Source organism: Melozone crissalis, unplaced genomic scaffold (genome assembly GCF_028551555.1).
Source record: "Melozone crissalis strain CALT ecotype California unplaced genomic scaffold, PUWL_Pcris_2 ptg000006l_1, whole genome shotgun sequence".
Taxonomy (NCBI): Eukaryota; Metazoa; Chordata; class Aves; order Passeriformes; family Passerellidae; genus Melozone; species Melozone crissalis.
This window is the reverse complement of record NW_026535784.1, coordinates 30,940,006-30,960,967: the sequence shown is the minus strand read 5'-3', so window position 1 is coordinate 30,960,967 and position 20,962 is coordinate 30,940,006. Positions and strand designations below refer to the sequence as shown.

General features: G+C 40.7%; 1 protein-coding gene across 2 annotated transcripts in view; it reads left to right on the top strand.

The window, feature by feature from the left end:
• GALNT7 (polypeptide N-acetylgalactosaminyltransferase 7) overlaps positions 1-20,962 on the top strand; it is a 70,839-nt gene that overhangs the window by 10,872 nt on the left and 39,005 nt on the right. For both annotated transcript variants that reach the window (XM_054294862.1, XM_054294869.1), the window contains exon 2: positions 20,029-20,483. In XM_054294862.1, the coding sequence (XP_054150837.1) occupies positions 20,029-20,483 (455 nt within the window). The remainder of the gene's footprint in view (positions 1-20,028; positions 20,484-20,962) is intronic.

Sequence of the window (20,962 nt, the reverse complement as noted above, 5' to 3'; positions counted from 1 at the left end):
TGAATAGGCACATCAGTCACCTCTCAGGGAGTTAACAAGTTTTGCTCCCATTATTATCTTCTACCAAGACTGGTGATGACAGGGGAGTTGTCAAGCTGTTGTGATAAAAGGGAGCAGACTGCCAGCATAGTTCATGTAGCTTTTAATCTTTGTGTATGCCTGAGGGGCCTTGGGAAAAGAGGATGGCAGGGAGCAGGCTGGATTAATTTTTCTGGATGAAATGGATATGTCCTGGGGGTTGGCCTACTTTAAAAATAATTAGAATTCTTTGAAATCTGTTGTCCTTGAGCACACTTCATCTGTCCTATGTCCCCTTTTCTCTGATTCTCATATGCCTAGATCTTGTGGTTGAGAGATACCTTGTGCCTCTTTGGGAGGCATTTGTTTTGGTAATATTTCCCAGAGGTGCATAATTTCTAAATCAAAGCTGACTCACGTGTGTGTGTGGTGAGATGCACACAGGGACTGCAGGTAATCAGAGGTACCCAGTTATGATTTTGCTCTTAAGCAGAGAGCAGAGAGGCTGCTTGACTCACAGTGAGGTGTGTGAGACACTGATGCTCAGTTCTTAACATTTGTATTTACTGGAAACAAGGATGTGGCTTTCTTCCTTAAAATAAACTTTATGAAATAATCCTGCATGTTTGCATCAGGTGACAAAGGCATGGTTGGACCCTTACAAGGAGCCTTGATGGTGATCACTGATTGACTGCAGGCAGCACAGTTCGTGTTAGTGCAGTGAGATGCACTGATCTTGCTTATATCTTGATTATTTCATGTTCTTATTCCAATCTCATCCTCATCTGAAGGATGAATACCTCATTTTACTCTGTTTCTTTTCTTCCTGTTCATTCTGGTTTTTTTCATCATTCATTCTGTGTGGGAATTTGGGGAGTTAATTAAGCTTATTCTCACAACCCCCTGTTCAACAGCTTAAGAATTTTCCTGCATTGCAGTAAGGTATTAAGTGACATGGAAGTAAGGAAGAAAGATAAATGGTCAGACTTCTCCTCTTGACTTTATAATAGTTTAGGCAATATATTTTCCTACAGGTTTGTCACATGCTGAGGGTTTTATGCAAAAATTGAATTTTCATTTTAAACTCTACAATTCATGTCTATGATTAAAGAGCCTTAAACATTAAGCACCGAAGTTTTTACTGATAGACTTGGCCAGTTAGCATTGCTGTAAAGGAGGGGCAGATTGAACAGGTTTTTGAACATGTTTTATCTCGTATGATATCTGCAAGGATTTATTCTGTACCGATAACTTGTCAAAATACTGTTTGCAATCTAATTCCAACAATCATAATTTTTCAAGAATGGCTTCACAGCTGTTAATTTCTAAGAAACAGACAGAACTTTTATCTATAATTTATCTAGCAACCATAATGTACTACTTAGTGTTACCAAAGGCATAATGTTGCAAGCAGAATTCGTTATAATTTTTAGCTATAAAATATGCTTTAAAAATATTTTTTATTCACTTAAAAAAATAACCTTCACTCTGATGCCTTAACATGTTCATTGATGAGAATGCTTTTACATGTCAGAAATAATTGTTTGGGTTTTTTCCTTGTTTTATTCTCCAAGCTGAGATTTCTGTATTGCAGAGCATCATATTTTTTATATATTTCCTAAAATGCATGGGCATTCATTTTAAAGCTGAGTATTACTGATGAGGAAGTTAAGATTTCTGATATTCTGTAAGTCACTTTGGCTTTACATGTGGAAACTTTTCAGCAGTGTATTTTTAGTAGATCTATTCATAGCCTAACATCAAACCCCAACAGCTTTCCTGTAGGAAGTCCATTTTCTGCCCTACATGTATTTATTAATTCTGTCACTTCTTAATGTTCCTTAAATGCTTTTATACTGTACTGTCTATAGTATTCAAAGAAACTTTAAACTAAATGAAAAAGACCCGTTTTGGCAATTCAAATGTTTTATAACTGGTGCTGATTTTATCCCAGTGCGTTTTAACCTCCATGATGTTCCTTTACCTTAATGTGTTTATTCTAAAGTTCTGGTTCCTTAATTTATTTTGTCTGCAGACTGAAGACATACCAGCACTAGGCTGACACATTCCCTAATACCCTTTCTTATCTAGCTGGAGTGGCATAAAAGATTGGATACAAGAGTGAGAAAGAACATGGAAGGGAGTTCTGCCTGACACTTGGGTGCAATTTCTAAGGAAAGGGTAATTCTGGACACGTAGAAATATGTGTTCAAATCATCATGCTGTGAAAGCCACCAGTTCTATAGATATATATTTTAATGAAAACTATTGAGACTCAGAGCTTTCCTGAAAAGAGAGAAGTGCCCTCTCCTAGTGGAGAGCAGCCTCTGGTTATACACGTCTTCCCTCTCCTCCATGAATTTAAGAACATGCAACTCTCTCTGTCATTCTGTAGTAAGAGATAAAATAATCCTATGTGTGTAGATTTGGCTTGAAAGAAGAAAGGGAGATTCATATCACTGAGAATATTTAACAGAAACATACTTTGTTCTGTAGAGCATAACAGTGTTCCTATTACCATTAATAGCAGAGGAATGCCTGGAAGAGCACTCATGGGCTCCTGGGGAAGAGGAGCAGCACCCCTCACCCAGACCACTCCATCTGTTTTACTGTTGTGGGCTTCTCCTACTTGGATTATTTCCAGTTAGATTATTTCTGATACAGGATTTGGGTGTGGTGGCTCAATAAACCACTCAGATGAGCAATTCTGCTGGGTTTTTTTCTGATGCTCTTAATACACCATGAGTATCTGACCCTAAATGCTTTAGGACCATAAGTGTTCTGCCTTTCGTGCCTCTGCTTTCTCAGCAAAGCCAAGGTCTCCTCCAAAAGAGGAGAAATGCTTAAGGAGAATAACTTGGTGGGGAGGGTTTATTGGTGTTTGTTTTGTTCACAAGGACCATAGAATGGTTTGGATTGGAAGTGACTTTAAAAATCATTTGCCATTGGAAAGGACACCTTCCACAGGACCAGTTTGCCCAAAGCCCCATCCAACCTGGCCTTCAACTCTTCCAGGGATGGGACATCCACAGCTTCTCTGGGCAGCCTGTTCCAGTGCCTCACCACCCTTGCAGTAAAGAATTAATTCCCCATATCTAATTTAACTGACCCTCCCTCAGGGGAAGCCATTCCCTTGTCCTTGTAAGAAGTCCCTCTCTTTGTCTCCTGTAAGTGCCTTCAAGTACTGGAAGGCTGCTCTAAGGCCATCCCAAGGCCTTCTCTTTTCCAGGCTGTACAACCCCAGTGTCTCAGCCTGCCTTCATAGGAGAGATGCTCCATCCCTCTGGCCCTCCTCTGGACTCAGTGTAGTGTTGTAGTTGAGTTGTGTAGTCTTGTTTTAAATGTACAGACGAACCAACCCTCCCAAGTCAGGCAGCTGCTGTCCTGCCACTCTGCATGTACTTGCTGTCCCCGGTGTCCGTGCTTGCTGTCCCTGGTGTCCCTCGGGGTGCTGAGGGGCTCTGAGGACAGGCAGCCCCGAGCCCCTGTGTGCCTGTGCCCAGGTCATGGCTGTGGACGGCTGGGCAGGCAGCAGGGTTCTTTGTGTTTTGCTCCTCCCAGGCACTCTGGTTTTCAGCTACCCCTCTCTTCCAGCAGCTTCCCCCCTGCCCCACTCCTGTTCTGAGCTAGCTCAGCACTGCTGTGTGCCCTGCTCATGGATGCCAGATCCATTTGGTGTGCTCATGCAGCTGTCTGTGGGGAGTCCTTGATCCAGCTCAGCCTGCAAAGGGTGTCAAGGTGCTCGTGTTGGCGCGCAGACGGGACAGAAATGCATGGAGTGGAAGTAAACTGCAAAAATGTAGCCATCCCACTCCATAGCATCAGCCTGAAATATCCAGCACCTATCAGACAGTTTTAAATCCAAAACAAATTAGTAAAAACAAAAATTTAAAGGCAGCTCATCTGCAGCAGCTAAAAGATACAGTTTTCATAAATCATCTGCAAGAACTGGGTGCATCTTTGTAATTCATATTTCTGCTGTTCCACAGTTCTCATTGCAGCAGAGATGGAAAATATCCCCTTCAGGTTTTGCTGTATATCTGCAGTGATGGGAAGATAAACATCACTGTAATGTATCAGTGTTGACATTCAGAGGCCTTCCAAACTTTGCTTTTTAAATCGAATGGGAAAGTTAGCTTTGAGCTTCTTCACTCTGTAGGAAGAATGGGCAAGTGTTCTTTGTTTTTTTTTTTTCCTTTGCTACCTCTTATATAAATCTGACATCCCTTACAAATCTGCAGTTGCCATACTGTCAGGAATTGCAGAACTGGAAGTGCTATACTAAACAAAAGGAAAATATGCTATAACCAGGTAAAACACTCTGTCTGAAGCAACAGCTAATGCATAGGCTTATGCTGTTCATGTTCTGTTGAAATTATTATAATGCAAAGGTGCCTACTACCTTATTTTTTAGGCTGTTATTTTTTTAATTGAAGTGAATTGAAAAGTGAAAATTTTCACATTGTGGTGGAATTTTTGCATTGTTTGTTTGTTTTGCTTTATCTATATAATTTACTGGAACTATTTAGTGCAAGAATGAATCGATCTGATTTTTTCTATCTTAACTTACAATATTTGCCCAAGTCTGGATCTCATGTATTGAGAAAATATTCATTTGGATAACTTGCATATGACAGTCTTAAACAGAACATATACCTCTTATGTTGTGGTGTTGTCATTTGTGTGTAAGTACTTCTCAAAAGAAAGCACTTCATCCCAAAAGGTGACTGATTATTGACAGTAGAAATGCTGGCATGGCTGACAACCGTGGCAATGTAGGGTCTCCTACAGAAGAAGCTCTTTTATATTGCTTTTCCTTTACCATTTTCTATATCAGAATTTTGCCGTTTATTGAACAGTAGCAAAACACAGTGGATGTGTGTGTGAGTGTATTTTGATTAGAGTATCATCCTTGTGGATTTTGGTTTCTTTTGCTGATTCTGTTTTGATGTACAGTAAACAGTTCTGTACTGTTTACTGTCCTGTCCAGGTACATTTGCCAGTTCATCCTTCTGTGGTATTTGATGCCTGATGTATGTAGCTTCTCTTCAATATTGGAGATTGCAATACTGACAATTTTCTTCTTTTGCAGTTCCTCCTCCTGGGAGGCACTGGCTCACTCCCCAGTCAGACTAAAGTATGAACTGCCTTACTGACTCTTCATTTTCCAGCTACAGGCCAGATTTTGCTGTGTTAGAGACAACAGACTCTCTTTCCCAGGGATTGCAGAAAGCTTTTAAATTGAGTTTTCTGACAGGCTTTAACAAAATTGTCTTTGTTAGAAGTTGAAGTGCAAGGCTGGCACGTAAAGGTCTTGATTCAGTGAACTGTGTTCCAATTTAAACACCCTTTTAATGAACTGGATAGATCATAAGTAGACTTTGTAAGGTCTCTTCTATGGAAGATGCAGTAAGTGAAGGGCAGTTTTAATAAATGCAGCTATTAGCAGCTCTGTTTGAAAACCACAAGTAATGCACATGCCTAGGGCTTGTGGAAGTCGCTCCAGATGGAAACAGCATTACTGGGGTGGTTATACCCTGAGGAAAGGCTCACTGACATTTTGAGATCAATTTTTAGCCAGTGTTCCATTCTCAGTATTTACATGGAGAGTCTGAATTGCCAGGACTTCAGATTTCATAACAAAAGTGCTAACAAGAAGTGAACATTTGTTGAAAAGATTGTGTTGCTGCAGAGAAATGCCTGTTGCTATGCTGGTTGGATGCTGAGAGTATCCTGCAGACAGAGGCACTGTGCTGAGAAAGCTGACTTCCATTTTTTCTGACCAAGAAGGAGCTTCAGGTGTCTTTGTGTGTTGTACACCCATTAATTTGAACAGTGGAATGCTACAGGGCCATTGCTAGGGAGTCATTGCAGATGGGAGAATGCTGTCCACTTGCATCTTCCCCAGGTGTGAGGTCAGAAATGCCAGCCATAGTGTACCTGCGCTGGAAGCACAAAGGTCATGTTAAAAGTCTCTTCAGGATCTGCCAGATGTAAGAAAGTCCCTCAGAAGATGTTCAAGGCTAGAAGTTAATCCTTGGAGCCGTGTTAGGAGAAGGCAGTGGATGTCAGTTCCCAGTGTTGATTTGGAGAGTAATGTTTTGATCGTTAGTCTCACACAGCTTCAGGTTTATATTGTGGCACCACCATGGATCATCTGCACTGACAGAGTAAATATCAGGGCAGTGCATTACTTGAAGTTCAGGTGCAGCATGGCCACCTTTCTGATTGGCCCTGTGGTCTCAAGGTGCCCACAGCGGCTTCCATGCTCCAAATAAAAGATACTGCATGGCAAGTGCAGAGAAATGTGCAAAGCTGGAAGCACAGGCTGGTTTAGTGGAGCCCATTTAGGAAGTTTGTGGATTATATTATAGCATTCTTGCTGGCTATCTAAAAGATGCAGATACCCCAGCTGTGCTAACACATTATGTAGCTTCTAAAGCAGGGCTATAAGATAGATTTTTATATTCATCATGTTTACCTCACAGCAAAACAAACAATATCACTGGCTGTATGTGTCACAGAAAGAGCAAGATTGATTTACCAAGATTGATTTGTCTGTTCAATATATTGGTTTTTTATTAGTTTAGTGTTGCTGCAGGTTTTTTTTTTCCTTTTTATGCTTCAAATGTGTGTGCTGTGTTGATTTTTGGGGTTTTTTGAAGTATTTGGTGCAGATAAGAACCTGTCTTACCTCAATGGTTCAGTAGACTATAACTAATTTATTGGCAAACACCACACACATTGTCCTATGTAGGAAAGACCAGGAATGAAGGGCCAAGGAAAGATGAGATCAAATCACAGAGAACACAACTGATCACAAGTTATTTCCCTTCTCTTGTCTAGTCAAGCAGTACACAAGGAAATTGCATAAATACTCTGAATTTTGGAAATCTTATGGGAGTTCAGATGAAACTTGCAGAAGCGGGTTTTGGACTGTATGTATAAGTTGTGTACAATGCAATTTTTAGCTTTACCTGGCTGTTTCATTGAAGAAGCTTTCAAAAAGGTAGAGTTGATCAAATTCTAAAAAGCAATTTTAAAAAAGACAGAAGTAGACTGTGGTAAAGCTTGAGAATGATTACAATATTTCAAGATAAACGAAAATCTAATCATGCAGTTTGCTCCTTAATAGCAAGAAATATGAAATGAGATTGACTTATCTCTCTCTAAAAATTGAGGCAGACAAGATACAGCACAGAAAAGTGCATCTCTTGATCAAGCATGTCCATTAGTGATGGATTTATTATATTGTAAATGTCATTTACTTGCTGAGTTATATAAAAGAAATGCATGATTTTTAAATATCCATCTGTCCCAGATGATTGAGGAACAAGAATGAAGTTCCTCTGCAGGCTTGAACCAGTGCAGTGTTCATTGCTGATGCCTGAGGAGCCAGAGAAGCTGGCGTCAGCCACATAGAACGTGACAATTGACAATAGTTCTTGTTTCTTTCTGAGGCTTTTTCTGAAAAATAATAGAGGTTGGATTTTATCTATAGTAAAGTTATGGGTTATATATGGTAACTCTTTTAATTCAAAGTGCATGCTTGTGTTGTGGGTTAAGCTCAGTCAGCAGCCAAGCCCCAGGCAGCTGCTCCCCCTCTCCCCCACCAGTGGGGTCAGGGAGAGAATTGGATCAGTAAAAGTGAGAAGACTCACAGGGTGAGATAAAGACAATTTAATACAGAAAGCAAAAGCCAAGCACACAAGCAAAGCAAAACAGGGAATGAATTCACTGCTTCCCATGGGCAGGCAGCTGCTCAGCCATCTCCAGGAGAGCAGGGCCCCATCACAGTAACTTGGGAAGACAAACACCATCACTCCAAATGTTCCTCCCCTTCCTTCTTCTTCCCCCTACTTTACACACTGAGCACAATTCCACGTGGTCTGGAATATCCCTGTGCTCAGTTTGGGTCACCTGTCCTGGCTGTGTCCCCTCCCAGCCTCCCATGCACCTCCAGTCTCCTTGCCAGCAGGGCAGGATGAAAAGCAGAAAAGGCCTTGGCTCTGTGCAACCCTGCTCAGAAATAACAAAAACATCTCCCTGTTATCAGCCCTGTGTTCAGCACAGATCCAAAACACAGCCCATGCCAGCCACTGGGAAGAAAATTATCTCCACCCCAGCCAAAACCAGCACAGCTTTTTTTTACCTGCTTATCTCTGAAGCTTAAAACTTAATTACTTAAATTTTGGTTGTTTCAGTCCAAAAGAAACAGTTTTATCTATTTCTTTCTTCAATTTATAGAGAACATCTATAAAATGGGTTTGGTCTTGGCAAAATTTAAAGCCTTGCTACTTCCTAGTCCACTATGTAATACTGTTACACAGGAAAAGAAAAATAATTTTTGCTTTTTGAAAGAAAATGAAATGGACAGAGGACATCTTAGAAATTCTTAATAATTCCTAACGTCCATATGAATAAACATGAGTTCTATTTTTAAGATCTCATTGAAACAAATGCATAAAATGAACGATATTTCTAGAGTGAAACAGAACGTGGAAGGAACAATGACTCAACTAGAAAGGTCACAAGCTTCATTTCATGTTGAAATGTAGTGATGAGAACAAATCTTGTATTGATGCTCTGGAGTGATGTTTTAAGCCTTTTCATCTTGGAGGGCCCAGCTTCCCAGGAAAAAAGGATGAAGGAGGTTTTTGGGTTGGGAAGGAGATGTTTGTTATTGCTGAGCTATTAAGGGCTGTGGAATAAAGTTCTCAGCAATTGTAGCAAAGCACTGAGTGTGAGAGTGGTACTGGCTGAGACCAGCTGCTGGGCAGGGCAGACAGGGTGGTGCTGCTGAGGATCACAGAGCACAGGAGTGAAATGAGAAACCACCAGAGAAAACATCCAAGTGAGAGAGGTGTTGGTGTTCTGGATTGTGGCAATATTGCTGCAAATTATTCTGTTCTCGTGTCTGCTTTCTCTTTCTTCCATTTGGTTGCAAAAACTGCAGGAGTTGTTTGCCAAGCACTTGACACTGTAAACATGTGGCATCAGTAGAATAATACTGTAGAAAGAGTTAGACTGCATGGATCAGCATATACTGTGTGGCGAAGACATCAGTACAACACTATTTTCAAGTACGCAGGCTATTTTTCCTTTTAATTTTTATTAATCAATAAAGTTGCATATCTACATTACTAAAAAACAAATCCTCTTTTGCTAGCCTCTCATTGCAGTGTAAAGACAGTAAAAAAATTTCATTCTTAACCTCTTCATTTTTTTAACAAAGAGGGTAAGAAATATTCCAGGAATCATGAAGACCTGAAATCTAGAGGCCCTTTTACATCTTACACTCAACTCAGCATAGAGATGATGCAATTGCCCATTGTGTTCTTAATACTCAGAATTTTTCCAGTTAAGCATTCATAAAATCCCTCTAAAAAAGAAAAGTTGTGGACAGTTGTCTAATTATCATATATTTCCCTTTTTTTCTCTTGCATCATAGGCTGAAAAGATGTTAGTTATTCAAAGTATTGTGAGGCAATTTGCTACAGCTTAAGTATGATTCTGACTAAACATTGTTTTGAAAATCTGATTGTATTGCTCCAAGCCACGTAGCCCTGGGCAAATGTGATGCTCCTAATCACATTTGGAGGAGGGAGACAGGATAAAAACATCCTGCATTTTGTGCCATCGTTTCTGCAGTCCAGTTTTCACAGAGATTTCCTGATATTTATCTTTTGCCTGGAAGAAAGAGTTGGAAAAATTTCTTACTTTCACCTTCTGCCCTTCTCAAATAGGGTAAGTAATGGCATCATCCTCATCACAGCATTGTAAGCAAAACTGGAAATCTGAGAGAAATGAAAAGGAGACCAGAAGGTGACATTTGAACTAAGTACATAGCAGTAAATGTTTACAGAAATGAGCAATGATGATATTGATTAGATTGACCAGAATTCTGAGTATTTGGAGATTTCCCATAGCCTTCATCTGTTTAAACATTGTTCTGGAGTTGGCTGTGTCCCTGGAAGCCAGTTTCATGCGCTTGTTTTTCAGAAATGCCTTGTTCTTGTGCTGCTTTACCCCTCCTGTGATACCTACAGCTGCTGGCACATCAGCTTCAGGAGCGAGTCACCTTGCTGATCCTCTTGTGCAGCAAGGCACCCTCCAGGTTGAGGAGTTGAAAAAGAATTATTTTAATTATATTTTTAAGTGAAAAAAGGTTTAACTTTCTAGGCAATAGGTGTTGGCCTTTCTGTGTGTAGATGCAACTTGACATCTCCTGAGACTTGATGTGGAGTGTGGCATCAGGAAAAGAAGGAAAACTGGAATTGATTGGGTCCTCAGTGTCTCTGCTCTAAAGAAGAGACAAGGAACTAGACTTTATTTTGTAAAGATGGGTCAGAGTCTGCTGGGCTTTGCTTACCTGGAACAGATTTTCTCCCTGGTACTGCAGTAGAAGAGCTGTACCCTGGGGCTTGGTGCTCTCCTTCTCTTCAGCCTCTTCATGGGGCTTGGCTGTTATCTCAACAGCGTTCTGAACAACTAAAATACAGTAAAATGTCAAATGGCTGGATTTAGCATGAAATTAGTCAACTGGCATACAAATTAGTTTGGTTGTTTTTTTTAATTGTGTGGTGTCTCATCGATGGTGTAGTAACCCATATGGTGTATTTGAGGGTAAATATAACTAACAGGTGCTTTTCTCTTGCTTGGAGCTCTGAGTCACTGCAGTCTCTGTTTAAGAATGAATTAATGTGGGTGATACTCTACAGAAGTTTGTAGTTGAACTACCATGCTAAATACATACTAATGACAATGTAGGCTGCAGTATGCAGAAATGTATTTATCTGTTGGGCAGAGAAGGAGGGTAGGCTATGGGTGGTTGAAAAGCTGTTGGTGGCAGACTGTTCTGCAGTCACTGGGTCAGCTGGTGGTTTGTTAGATCACTCTTAAGTGCTTAACCTAAGCTGACTTACCTTGTGTGATGTACAGTATTGTCTTTCCTCAGTTTGTGTCAGGAAGAGAGCCAGGATCAGTGCGGGCAGGTCTCTTGTGGTCTCTGGTTCCTTGGGGACCAGACAAATTGAACTAGGATGAAACAAAGAAGCCATTTAAGTAGCAAGGAGAAAAACCACACCTGAAAAGATGCAGTGTGTGGGAAGATACTTGCTTTTGTGCTTCTTTGTGTTCTGTCCTACTTGATCAAGGCCAGGTTGGATGGGGCTTTGAGCAATCTGGTCTAGTAGGAGCTGCCTATGGCAGGAGGGAAGGAACTGAGAGATCTTTAGGGTTCCTTCCAACCCAAGCCATTCTGTGTTTCTATGATTGCTTCAGCTTTCTTCTACTGAAAATGGTGATTGGTCTAGTTGTAATAAACTTGTAATAAATTCTTGCTCTTCTGAGTTTAAAGTTTTTCTGTCATCTTCAGTGTGTTGTCTGTAAGGAGAGGATTTAAGAGGCTTTGGATCATACTTCTGTCTTATCAAGGGTCCTCTAACAGCTTTTCTGTTATTCTGCAGCAAGCAGCTGCAGATATGGTTTTGTGTTCTTTTTATTGCACAGGTTACTAGTGCCAACATGTTTTCATTTCTAGAGTGTGGGAGAGACTGAAATACATCCCCTTAGGTAATGCAGCAGCTTCATTTGCAATTTAGTTTAAGAATATTTCTTTTACTTGGAAGTGATTGTAATCTTAATGATAAGAGACTGTTTTGCTTGCTTCAAAACTAGCCTTAAGTTACAAAATCAAGGTCAGATTTCTTTGATATCAGTTTATTCAGGTATTTATCTTAGGCTTTCTATTTTAGATCTCATTAATTACTATCCAGATTACATGGTACTCTCCATAGCCACATGGAAAGGTGCACTGAGAGTAGATTTAGAGCAGATATTAGGAAAAAAGTCTTTCCTGTGAAAGCAGTGAGATGCTGGAACAGGTTGTCCAGGGAAGTTGTGGACACCGCATCCCTGGAGATATTCAAGGCCAAGTTGGATGTAGTTCCAGGCAACCTGATCTAGTGGAAAGTGCCCCTGCCCATGACAAGGGGGCTGGAGCTAGGTGGTCTTCAAGGTCCTCTTTCAACCCAAACCATTCTATAAGTCTGTGATTGCTCTGCAAAGTTCTTGGGCATAAGTGGGGGCTTTGAGTGAAATGGATCTTTGTCAGGGCTTCTTTAGCACACTGTGACTGTTGAACTACAGATGGGACCAGGGGTAGTGTGACAGGACCAGGAATGGCAGGATGGGGTGTGTAAAAGCTGAGTAAGAGTTGTATCTCAGGCAATCAGGAAGGAGATTGTTAGGTTTAAGAGCTGGTTCAATATTCCCCAAGCACTGAGTGCTAGTGAAGATGAGGACATTGGGACTGCTATTTTTTACAGTAATTTGTTCTGAGGCACTCAGTGTCTTTATTTTTACTTGCTTTCAGTCGGGCAGAGTGTAATTGGGAAACTGCTTGTCACACAGGAATTCGAGGAGTACTGCACCTCTCCTCAGGAGCCATCATGTAACATAGGTAAGGCACAGGCCATGTTCTGTCATTTCTTGTGCTCTGAAATCCCCTGAAGGTGAGAGAGTGAAGTTTGCAAGTTTTGGGTGACCGATGGCAGCATTTTTATGAGACTGAATGTAGCACAAGCACTCTGGCCAGCTCTCTGGGTAGCCTCTGCTTTCAATGGAGGTATCTGAACTTCCCAAAGGGGATTGCTGAGTCTGGACCAGAAGCACGTGAATGTCACAATTGCATTTGTAGAAGATCCAGACTCCAAGAGAGACATATCCAGCAGTAAGTTGTGGGAGAGCAGTGTCACTGGAAGATGGAGTGAGGAGCAGGGACAGGGGGTAAAGCCGTGCAAGTTGAAAGAGCAGTTGTGGCAGGATTGCATTACTTTGCGGGAGTTTTTAATGACACATACACAGCAAGGCCAAAGAGGATGACAGAAGTATCATTAGCTCCCCTTGCAAGTGAGAGATAATGTCACAACAGAGCAATTTCATTTAAATGGGATGCTTAGATGGGTATCATAGTGACATCCAAATTTGGGCATGTCTTTAAACAAGATATTCTGCAAGTAAACAGGTGGAACTCAGGATTGATTATGTTCCTTCTGTTAGGTGAACAACCTGGGAATCAGGTTATTTCGACTGAAAGGGGTATTGTTCCTTCTTCCGTAGGATTTGTTATCTGAGGGCTTCCATAGCTTAGTAGCAGTTGCTGTGCCTTGTGGATGACCGTGTGAAGTGCTGGCTGCAGAGCATGGCAGTATGCAGCACTAGCCTCAAGTCACTGTCCTAGATAAATGCTTGTGCTGTGACAAAGTAGATGACATCCAAGAGGACAGGAAGAGCTAGTGGGTCTTTTTGCCCAGGGAACTCTTGGAGCAATCATTTGAAAAATGAAATAAAGTTGATGAACTAAGCCTTATCTTCCTCAGTGTCTTTCTTGACCTCACAGATTCAAAGACCAGCAGAGATGGCCTTAGATGTCAGTGAATATTGTTAATTTTTAGACTCATTACTAGATAACAAGAGGTTGTTTTTATCTATTAATAGGAATCCGTGATACAGAGGCTCATGTAGATTAATGCAATTGGAACTTGAATGCTAAATTCTGTCAAACTCCTTCATTACAGCAGAGCACTGAGCTGTTACCAAATTCACATCTCTACAAACAGTTCCTCTCCTTTACTATGTGCCCTTCTTATTTTTGGACACTCCACTTTTCCACAAGCAACGCTTTCCTATCTCAGAAATGTCAGCTATAAAATAAACTTGTTTATCTTACTCCCCACTAAATTGTTTTGCCTTGGCTAGGTAATTTGGGGCTCAGAAGTGCTGCTACTTTACCATTCTCTCAGTGGTCTGAGTCAATATTAATGGCTGTGGTCTGCTGATATCCACTGAAAACTCAGTAACTTCTGTACTGCACAAGTTATATGTGCTAGTGATTGCCTTGTTGTGCCTTATCACACAAGACAAGGAGTGAGTGGGAAAGGGATTTCTCTCAGTGCTGATGACTAGCAGCTCTATTACAGGTATCTATTCCTGGCAAAACTGTTTCCTCTCCAAGAGCTACTTGGGATCTAAAACAAAATAACGAGTTGGATAAAGGATAGTGCAGGGCAATGAGTAGTGTATCACGTGTCAATCAGCTTGATAGATGCTGTGAAATCTAGGAAACAGGTGAAGGAGGAAGTTGCTCTGCTTTTTTTTTAATTAAATTTCAAAAAAAGAAGAAATAAAATCCCACCCACAATCTTTTATTTGCCATTCCTCAGATATAAGTGGGAGTACAAAATACATCAGTATGAAAGTACTGCTCAATACTCATTTCTCCAAAGCTGCTTGTGGCTCTTGCACCTCATTCACACTTCAGTGTTATGTATTTTGTAGTGAGTAGAACATTTATATATATATTTATATTTATATTTTAATATATATTTATATATTATATACATATATATGTAAATATGCATCTAGTGTAATGCTTGCTTGTTTATATAATCAAATTTCTTTTTATTTGGTTGGACTTGTGATTCATAAGTGGCTTCTGACCAAGTTCATGCTGAAGACTCCAAAAAATAACAGATGTGGTTGTTTTCTTGTAGGATTAGATTACTTGCTCTTCAGAGATGCCATCACTGCAGTGTGTTTGTGGTTCAAAGCTGTACAGTCCTGGTAGCTCCAAAATTTATTCCAGGATGGTAGATATGAATTGATCTTGTTTAAGTTTGTTCTGTTTCCCCTGGGATATTTAAGGGGGCGGAAATCTACTATGGAGAGGTAGCACTTACTGTGTAATGGACTTTTGTATTGTCAGTATATGTCCGAATTGAGGGTGACTGTGAACGTAAAAATATCACTAACAGAATTCTATTTTCCTGAAACTGCTTGTGACAAACACCATCAACAGCATGGTTTCTCACTTGGGTTGCACAAAGCATGCAATGGAGGGATTTAGCAATCTGTTAATTTTACAAACATGCATTTTTAAACTTCAAAAGTTTTCTCTCACTTGGTGTCAAATGGTACTTGTCTCTGTGTTTCTGGAGTTCTCATAAATGATCTATTCTAATTTTCCACATGTTTTAAAAGTCGTTGTAGGAGCTACTGAGCATGTAAGCAGCATTCCATCACTCTGCAATGTACTGAGAGGAGTCATGGCAGGAAGGAGGCTGTTTTGCCCAGGCACTGTGACAGCAAATGGCCCTTTCAAGCCAGATGGCTTGAATGTCATTGCTCATATCTGACGTAGGAACCCTCACAGTCCAACTTCAGCCTCAATTTGAGTCAGCAGGGTCATCTTGCGACAAAATTGTTTGATGGAAGATTTTGCAAAATATGATTTAGAAGCAATGCTGCATGTGGAGCTTGAAACAGACTATTTTGTGCAAAAAGTTGTAGTGATTTTAAAGGCTTTTTTTTTTTTTTTCAGTGACAGCAGAAGTTCTGTCTTTATCCTTGTTTGAGAAGCTGGGTGTTTTTCCATTTTTGTATGCTTTTGGCCTGCAGGACCAGCTGTAGTAGGTGTAATTTCTGCTTGCTCGAATGGAGGCTACCATGGCAGGGGTGGGAGGTGTGAAGTCTCATGGGATGGAACCCTTTGAGAGTCAGACAACTGTGTTGAGGGAATCATTGCTTATTTTATTTATTCTGAAATTCTCAAAAGAAAATTCTCAAGCAAACCCACTTTTCTAAAATAAATTTTTTTTCAGACGTTATTTAATAGAGAGTTTTAGGGAGTTGCCAGTCTTGAACTAGTTACTGAAGAAAAGCAGATTATGCAACTTTCACATTGGCAGTTTTATTGCCAGCTACAGCTCCAGCCCCCCACCAGATGACTGATCTTGCAGCCTTATTAAGACCTCTCACAGTCTTTCCTTTTACTTTGTATAATTTATAGGCACGTTCCCAAAGGGAAACAGGTATGTTTTCTATACCTTCAACTGCATTCCTGTCTTCTGCAATAAGGCACCTAATTTTTGAAGTAAAATGACAATGATTAGCCCCCTTTTTTTTATTTGCAAGTAGGATAGTGACTTTATTTATATCACATCACTGTTTCAGAAACACTCATTGCAGTTACTCATGCATATTTCCCTAAGGAGTGAAAAAAACATTCAAAAAATAAAGAAGCATGCACCAAGCTGGATCTAGAAAGCTGGCAGGGAATCCTAGGTCCAACGCTATTGGAAAAGATAATGGTCTGTGGAAAACGCTTTTTTCTGCATTATGTGTCCTTTTTATAAAGATGTAATGAGGTTTTGTTGGTTTAGTTATTTGTCGTCAGATGTGAGAGAATTCGTAGGTTTTGCTTCTGTCCCCTAATTTTGGACAACCTAGAAGTGCTGTATTCAGGTGCATGTTGTGCTCACTTCTTCTGAGCCCTCCATTCACTTTGCTGTTACTATGTCTTTCAAAGCTTTTAAAATATTTTTCAGACCATTTTGTTTTGCCACTTTAGGAAGGTTGTTTTGCTTTATCTTTTTTTTTATACACATGCCTTTTAGTTTAGCTGTTATTGTATGACTACTTTTGCCTGAGCCAAACTTGTAATCAGTGAAGAACACTGATTAATTTTTTTTTTTATTTTTAATTTACCTTTTTTTTTCCTTTAAAAGGGGGTGTGGGTCATAATTCATAAAAGAGAGGGGAAGCCCTAGAAGCTCCGAACTCTAAGGCATTGTGGTTTATATGGTGACTGAAGTAGTTTTCTGATTGTGGTTTGACTTTGCTTTTTTTCCAGACAGTATTTGGAAAATCCTTGTCTCACTTATCTGTGGAGAAATGACCATGCACCTAAGCACTGCTAGTTCCTCTTCTATTTTTTTTAATGTCCATAAAATCCTGAGATTAAGTTCATTTTTTTCATAGCATCCCCTATGATTGCTGTGTTTTAGATTTGTGCCCAGGGTTAGGGAGGAAGGAGTGAGCAGCTGTGTCATGCTGAGCTGCTTGCAGGGGCTAACCCACAACAAATGCTTTCTATCTGATTTGTCCTCTGAGCATAGATATTGAAGGAATGGGGTCAATGAGTGTGCCTGTGTATTTAATTTCCTTGTTTTATGAAATATTTTCCCATGCCAGCAAATATGGAATATATTTAGTGCATAGAAGGAAACTACAGATAAATGCATTATAATGCAAATTGTGCATAGCAGTTATAATGAGGCTAAATGTAATCCTAATAAATGTTAGGATCCTAATGTTATCCTAATAAAGGATAAGTCACTTCTGACAGCAGCAAAACAAACAAATTTCTTTCAGAGGTGTTATGCTTCAATTAAAGAATTGGCAAAGTAGAAGCTCATTACTGTTTTATTGGTAATGGAAGTGTAATGAAAGGTTATTTAATTCCACACAAACCAGGTGAATAAGAAATTCCTGTCTGATTGAGACTGATGATCCAGGGTGGTTGACTGAATGTGGCAGTGTGTAAACCTGGCTACTTTCTATGCTGCCTTCCCTTTGGACTCTTCCAGCATCTACAACTGTTTAATTCAAATTTTCAGAGGGTTTCTCACAACCCTTTTACAGTCCCCCTATGGACCTGTAATCCATCACAGTAAGCAGTGAGTTTCCTTTGGGTTTAACCATTACTTTCATGATATTTTAAACTTCAGTTGCATACCCCTCAGCCATTGCATCTCCAAACTGCAGGGTCTTGGAGATGAAAGATGAGTGGCCTTTCTGGTCTTTCATCCCAAGATACCTTTCTACCTTCTGCTTCATTTTGGTTACCCTACTCTGTACTTTCTCCAACTCCTTTTGAGATGTGGAGACCAGAACAAAATATTACTGAAAACATGAATGCATCAAATTTTATGTAGTCAAAATTATGCTGTCTTTAAGCATCCTTCCTGATGATGCTGCCTGTTTTGTTGGCTTTTATAGCTGCCTCCGCACTCAGAGCAGGAATTAGATGTGAGCTGAGAGCTCAGCAGTGCTCTGACAGTCTAGTGGCAAAGCCTTCCTTTTGATTTCTAGGGTAAGTGTGAGATGATGCTCTCTTCAAAAGTCCTCTCAGGGCTTTATTTAGATCCATGACAGCCTTCGAATTTTTTGCAAAATATGCCTTTTCACATGCCCTAAACTTCCCTTTTCCAACACTGACTTTTGAGTTCCTGAAAAAATGATGATGGAAGAACAGAATAATCTAACACTTCTGCATGTTGTATGTCCTCCCTGTTTAAACTATAACAAACAGAGAACTCAGAATGTTTCTTGAATAAACTCCTTATTTTGAATTGGAGCCTGTCTGACTCCCACTGTTGCCATGTTAACCTAGAAATATTGTATACTGTGTTTTTCTTAATTTCTGAAGGTTTTTTACGCAGAATGATGTAAGGAAAATAGTGTGATGTAGTAGGAAGTATTATGTGGTTTAATTGAAGATGGACATGAGTCAGCATTGTACCCTAGTTGCAGTAAAGGCAGAGTGCATAATGGGTGGATGCCCTAGAAAGATCTTAGCTGTTTGGAGCTCTGTGTGCTTTTTCCTCCCACACTACCCCAACACAGGAGAGATGTTCACAGATGCAAGGACCTAGCAAAGACCTGCTAGGGAGGCTGGGTTTGGCTGGAAAAAAAGTCTAATGGGGAATCTAATTGCATCTTTTCACCGTGAAAAAATGAAGTTGCAGAGCAAATGGAAATAAAATCTTCTGAGGGGTGCAGACTGAGAGGACAAGATGCAATATGAGAAACTTTTACTGAAGTATTAGGGAAAAAACTTCACTGGGTCAAGCAACTGGAACAGGTTGTCCTGAGAAACTGGACAAAGGGGTGTGACTGGACAAGCCTCTGAGCAACCCCATCTCACTGTGAACCTGCCTTCAGCAGGTTAGAATGGGTGACATCCTTCTGATCTCAAAATTTTGTTTGATTCTGAGACATTGCTAAAATGTGTGTTGTTTTCTGCAGATTTCTGAATGATCTAACATTTGTCCTGCTTACAAATAAACAATTTAAGCAGGATATCTGAACCTTCAGCAACATTTCCCTGTCATACTCTTGGATAGTAGTGTTGGAAAAAGTTGTGATTGTTTTGGAGTGCTTTCATGGGTGGTGCTGTTGTATTCTGAAGACTTCACACTCAGACACTTCAAAGCCTTTCCAAAATCACCCACCCTTGTTCTAACCCCACCAGCCTCACTGATCACTGAAAATGCTGAGCAGTTTTCAAAATGCCAGCCCTGCTTCTCAGTGAGAACTTCAAATTTCTTAGTGTGGAGAGAGGGAGGAGTGCGGTTAAATTGTTTTAAACAAGGATGCAGGAGATGCCAATGGCCATGGCAGTTCTCTTCAGCACCAGCACTGCCTCCCCAGGCAGGACTGCCTGTGTTCATGCAGCTGATCTCCTTTCTGCCTGCTGTCCCCAGTGCCACCAGTGTCACCTCCCAGCTGTAAAAAGCTGTTGCAGCAGAGGGAGGAGCTTGGTGGGAGTGAGCTGAGGGGACAGGGGTGTGTGTGGAGGGCAGGGATGGTGTGTGGCTCGTGGCTGCCACAGATGAGTGTGCCATATCACTCATGGTTACAGCTCTCTTTCCCAGCTGAGGCTGGTTTCTAGCCAGCTGGTTTCTTCTGAGGTTTCTCATAACCACGGGACCCTGCAGAGGTCTGAGCCAGGGCAGCCTCAGAAACACTCCCTGTCCGACAGTGGGGCCAAGCATGCCATGCTGTGGGCTGTGGCACTGTTTGCCTCTGTGTCACCTTCTCCTTCATAAAATGCTCTGTCAGTGCCCCTTGCACATCAGTTTGAACTACAGTTCAAACTACATTCAGCTGTACAGGTCCTGCATGGGTATTTGGTCTTTGGGAATTCTTTGGGCACTTGGTCATTTCCAGAACCAGCTCACCAAGGTAAGTGTGGACAACAGCTGGTGATTTTCTCCAGCAGCCAGTAGCGTTAGTAAAATGTGTTCATTGGACCCCTCCACAGACTTCTCCATGCTTGCTCAACATATATTTAGTACCAACTCTTAGTGCACTAAGCTACTGGATACAAATAAATAAAGGATCATCAATTGATACGGTCTGCTGTTTCTCTGTGTGTGTATATAGGATGACAAAGAAGCCAACAGACCCCTGCCAAACAAAGGAGACCATGGACTCGGAAATGAGAAATTCAAACCTGTGGTACCTTGGCCTCATGTTGAAGGTGTGGAAGTGGACTTGGAATCCATTCGAAGGAAAAATAAGGCCAAAAATGAACTAAATCAGCATGGTGTTGATAACAAGCAGCAAAATATCCTCCAGAGGCAGTATCTCACATTCAAACCTCAGACATTTTCATACCCAGACCCTGTGTTACGACCTGGAGTCCTTGGTAATTTTGAACCCAAAGAGCCTGAGCCTCATGGAGTTGTTGGTGGCCCTGGAGAGGAGGCGAAGCCATATGTCTTAGGACCAGACTACAAAGAATCTGTTCAAGCCAGCATTAAGGAGTTTGGGTTTAATATGGTGGCAAGCGATATGATCTCGCTAGACCGGAGCGTCAATGACCTGCGCCAAGAAGAGTAAGCAAACCTTTGGTTTTCCTTTGGTTCTGTGCTGTACTATACCACGTTTCCATATATTCTTCTTAATGCTATTGCAATGATTCCTTCCATGAATACTTATAGTATTTAGATAGGATTTATCTCTGGAGTTGTCTGTTTTAGTGTCAAATTGCATAGATTTGTATGTTCCGTGTCTAGTCATAGTCTTCGTTGTCATGTCTTTTCTTAATCCATAACTTCTTAAGATTTGCCTTCAGGAAGGATTATCTTTATTAGACATCCCTCTGCTAGTTAGCTTATTCAGTTTTTATTTACCCTGATGCCTTTAAAATGGAGCATAAATAGAGAACAGAAATAAAGAAATACTGTTCTCTTTAAAACACTGCCCGTTTACCTGCAGTAACAGAAGTATGGATCTGATGTAGTTATGGTTGGAGTAGTCTTCCAACAGTTTCTCACAGCATTTGCCCTAAAGAGGAAAGCAGTCTTAGAAAAAA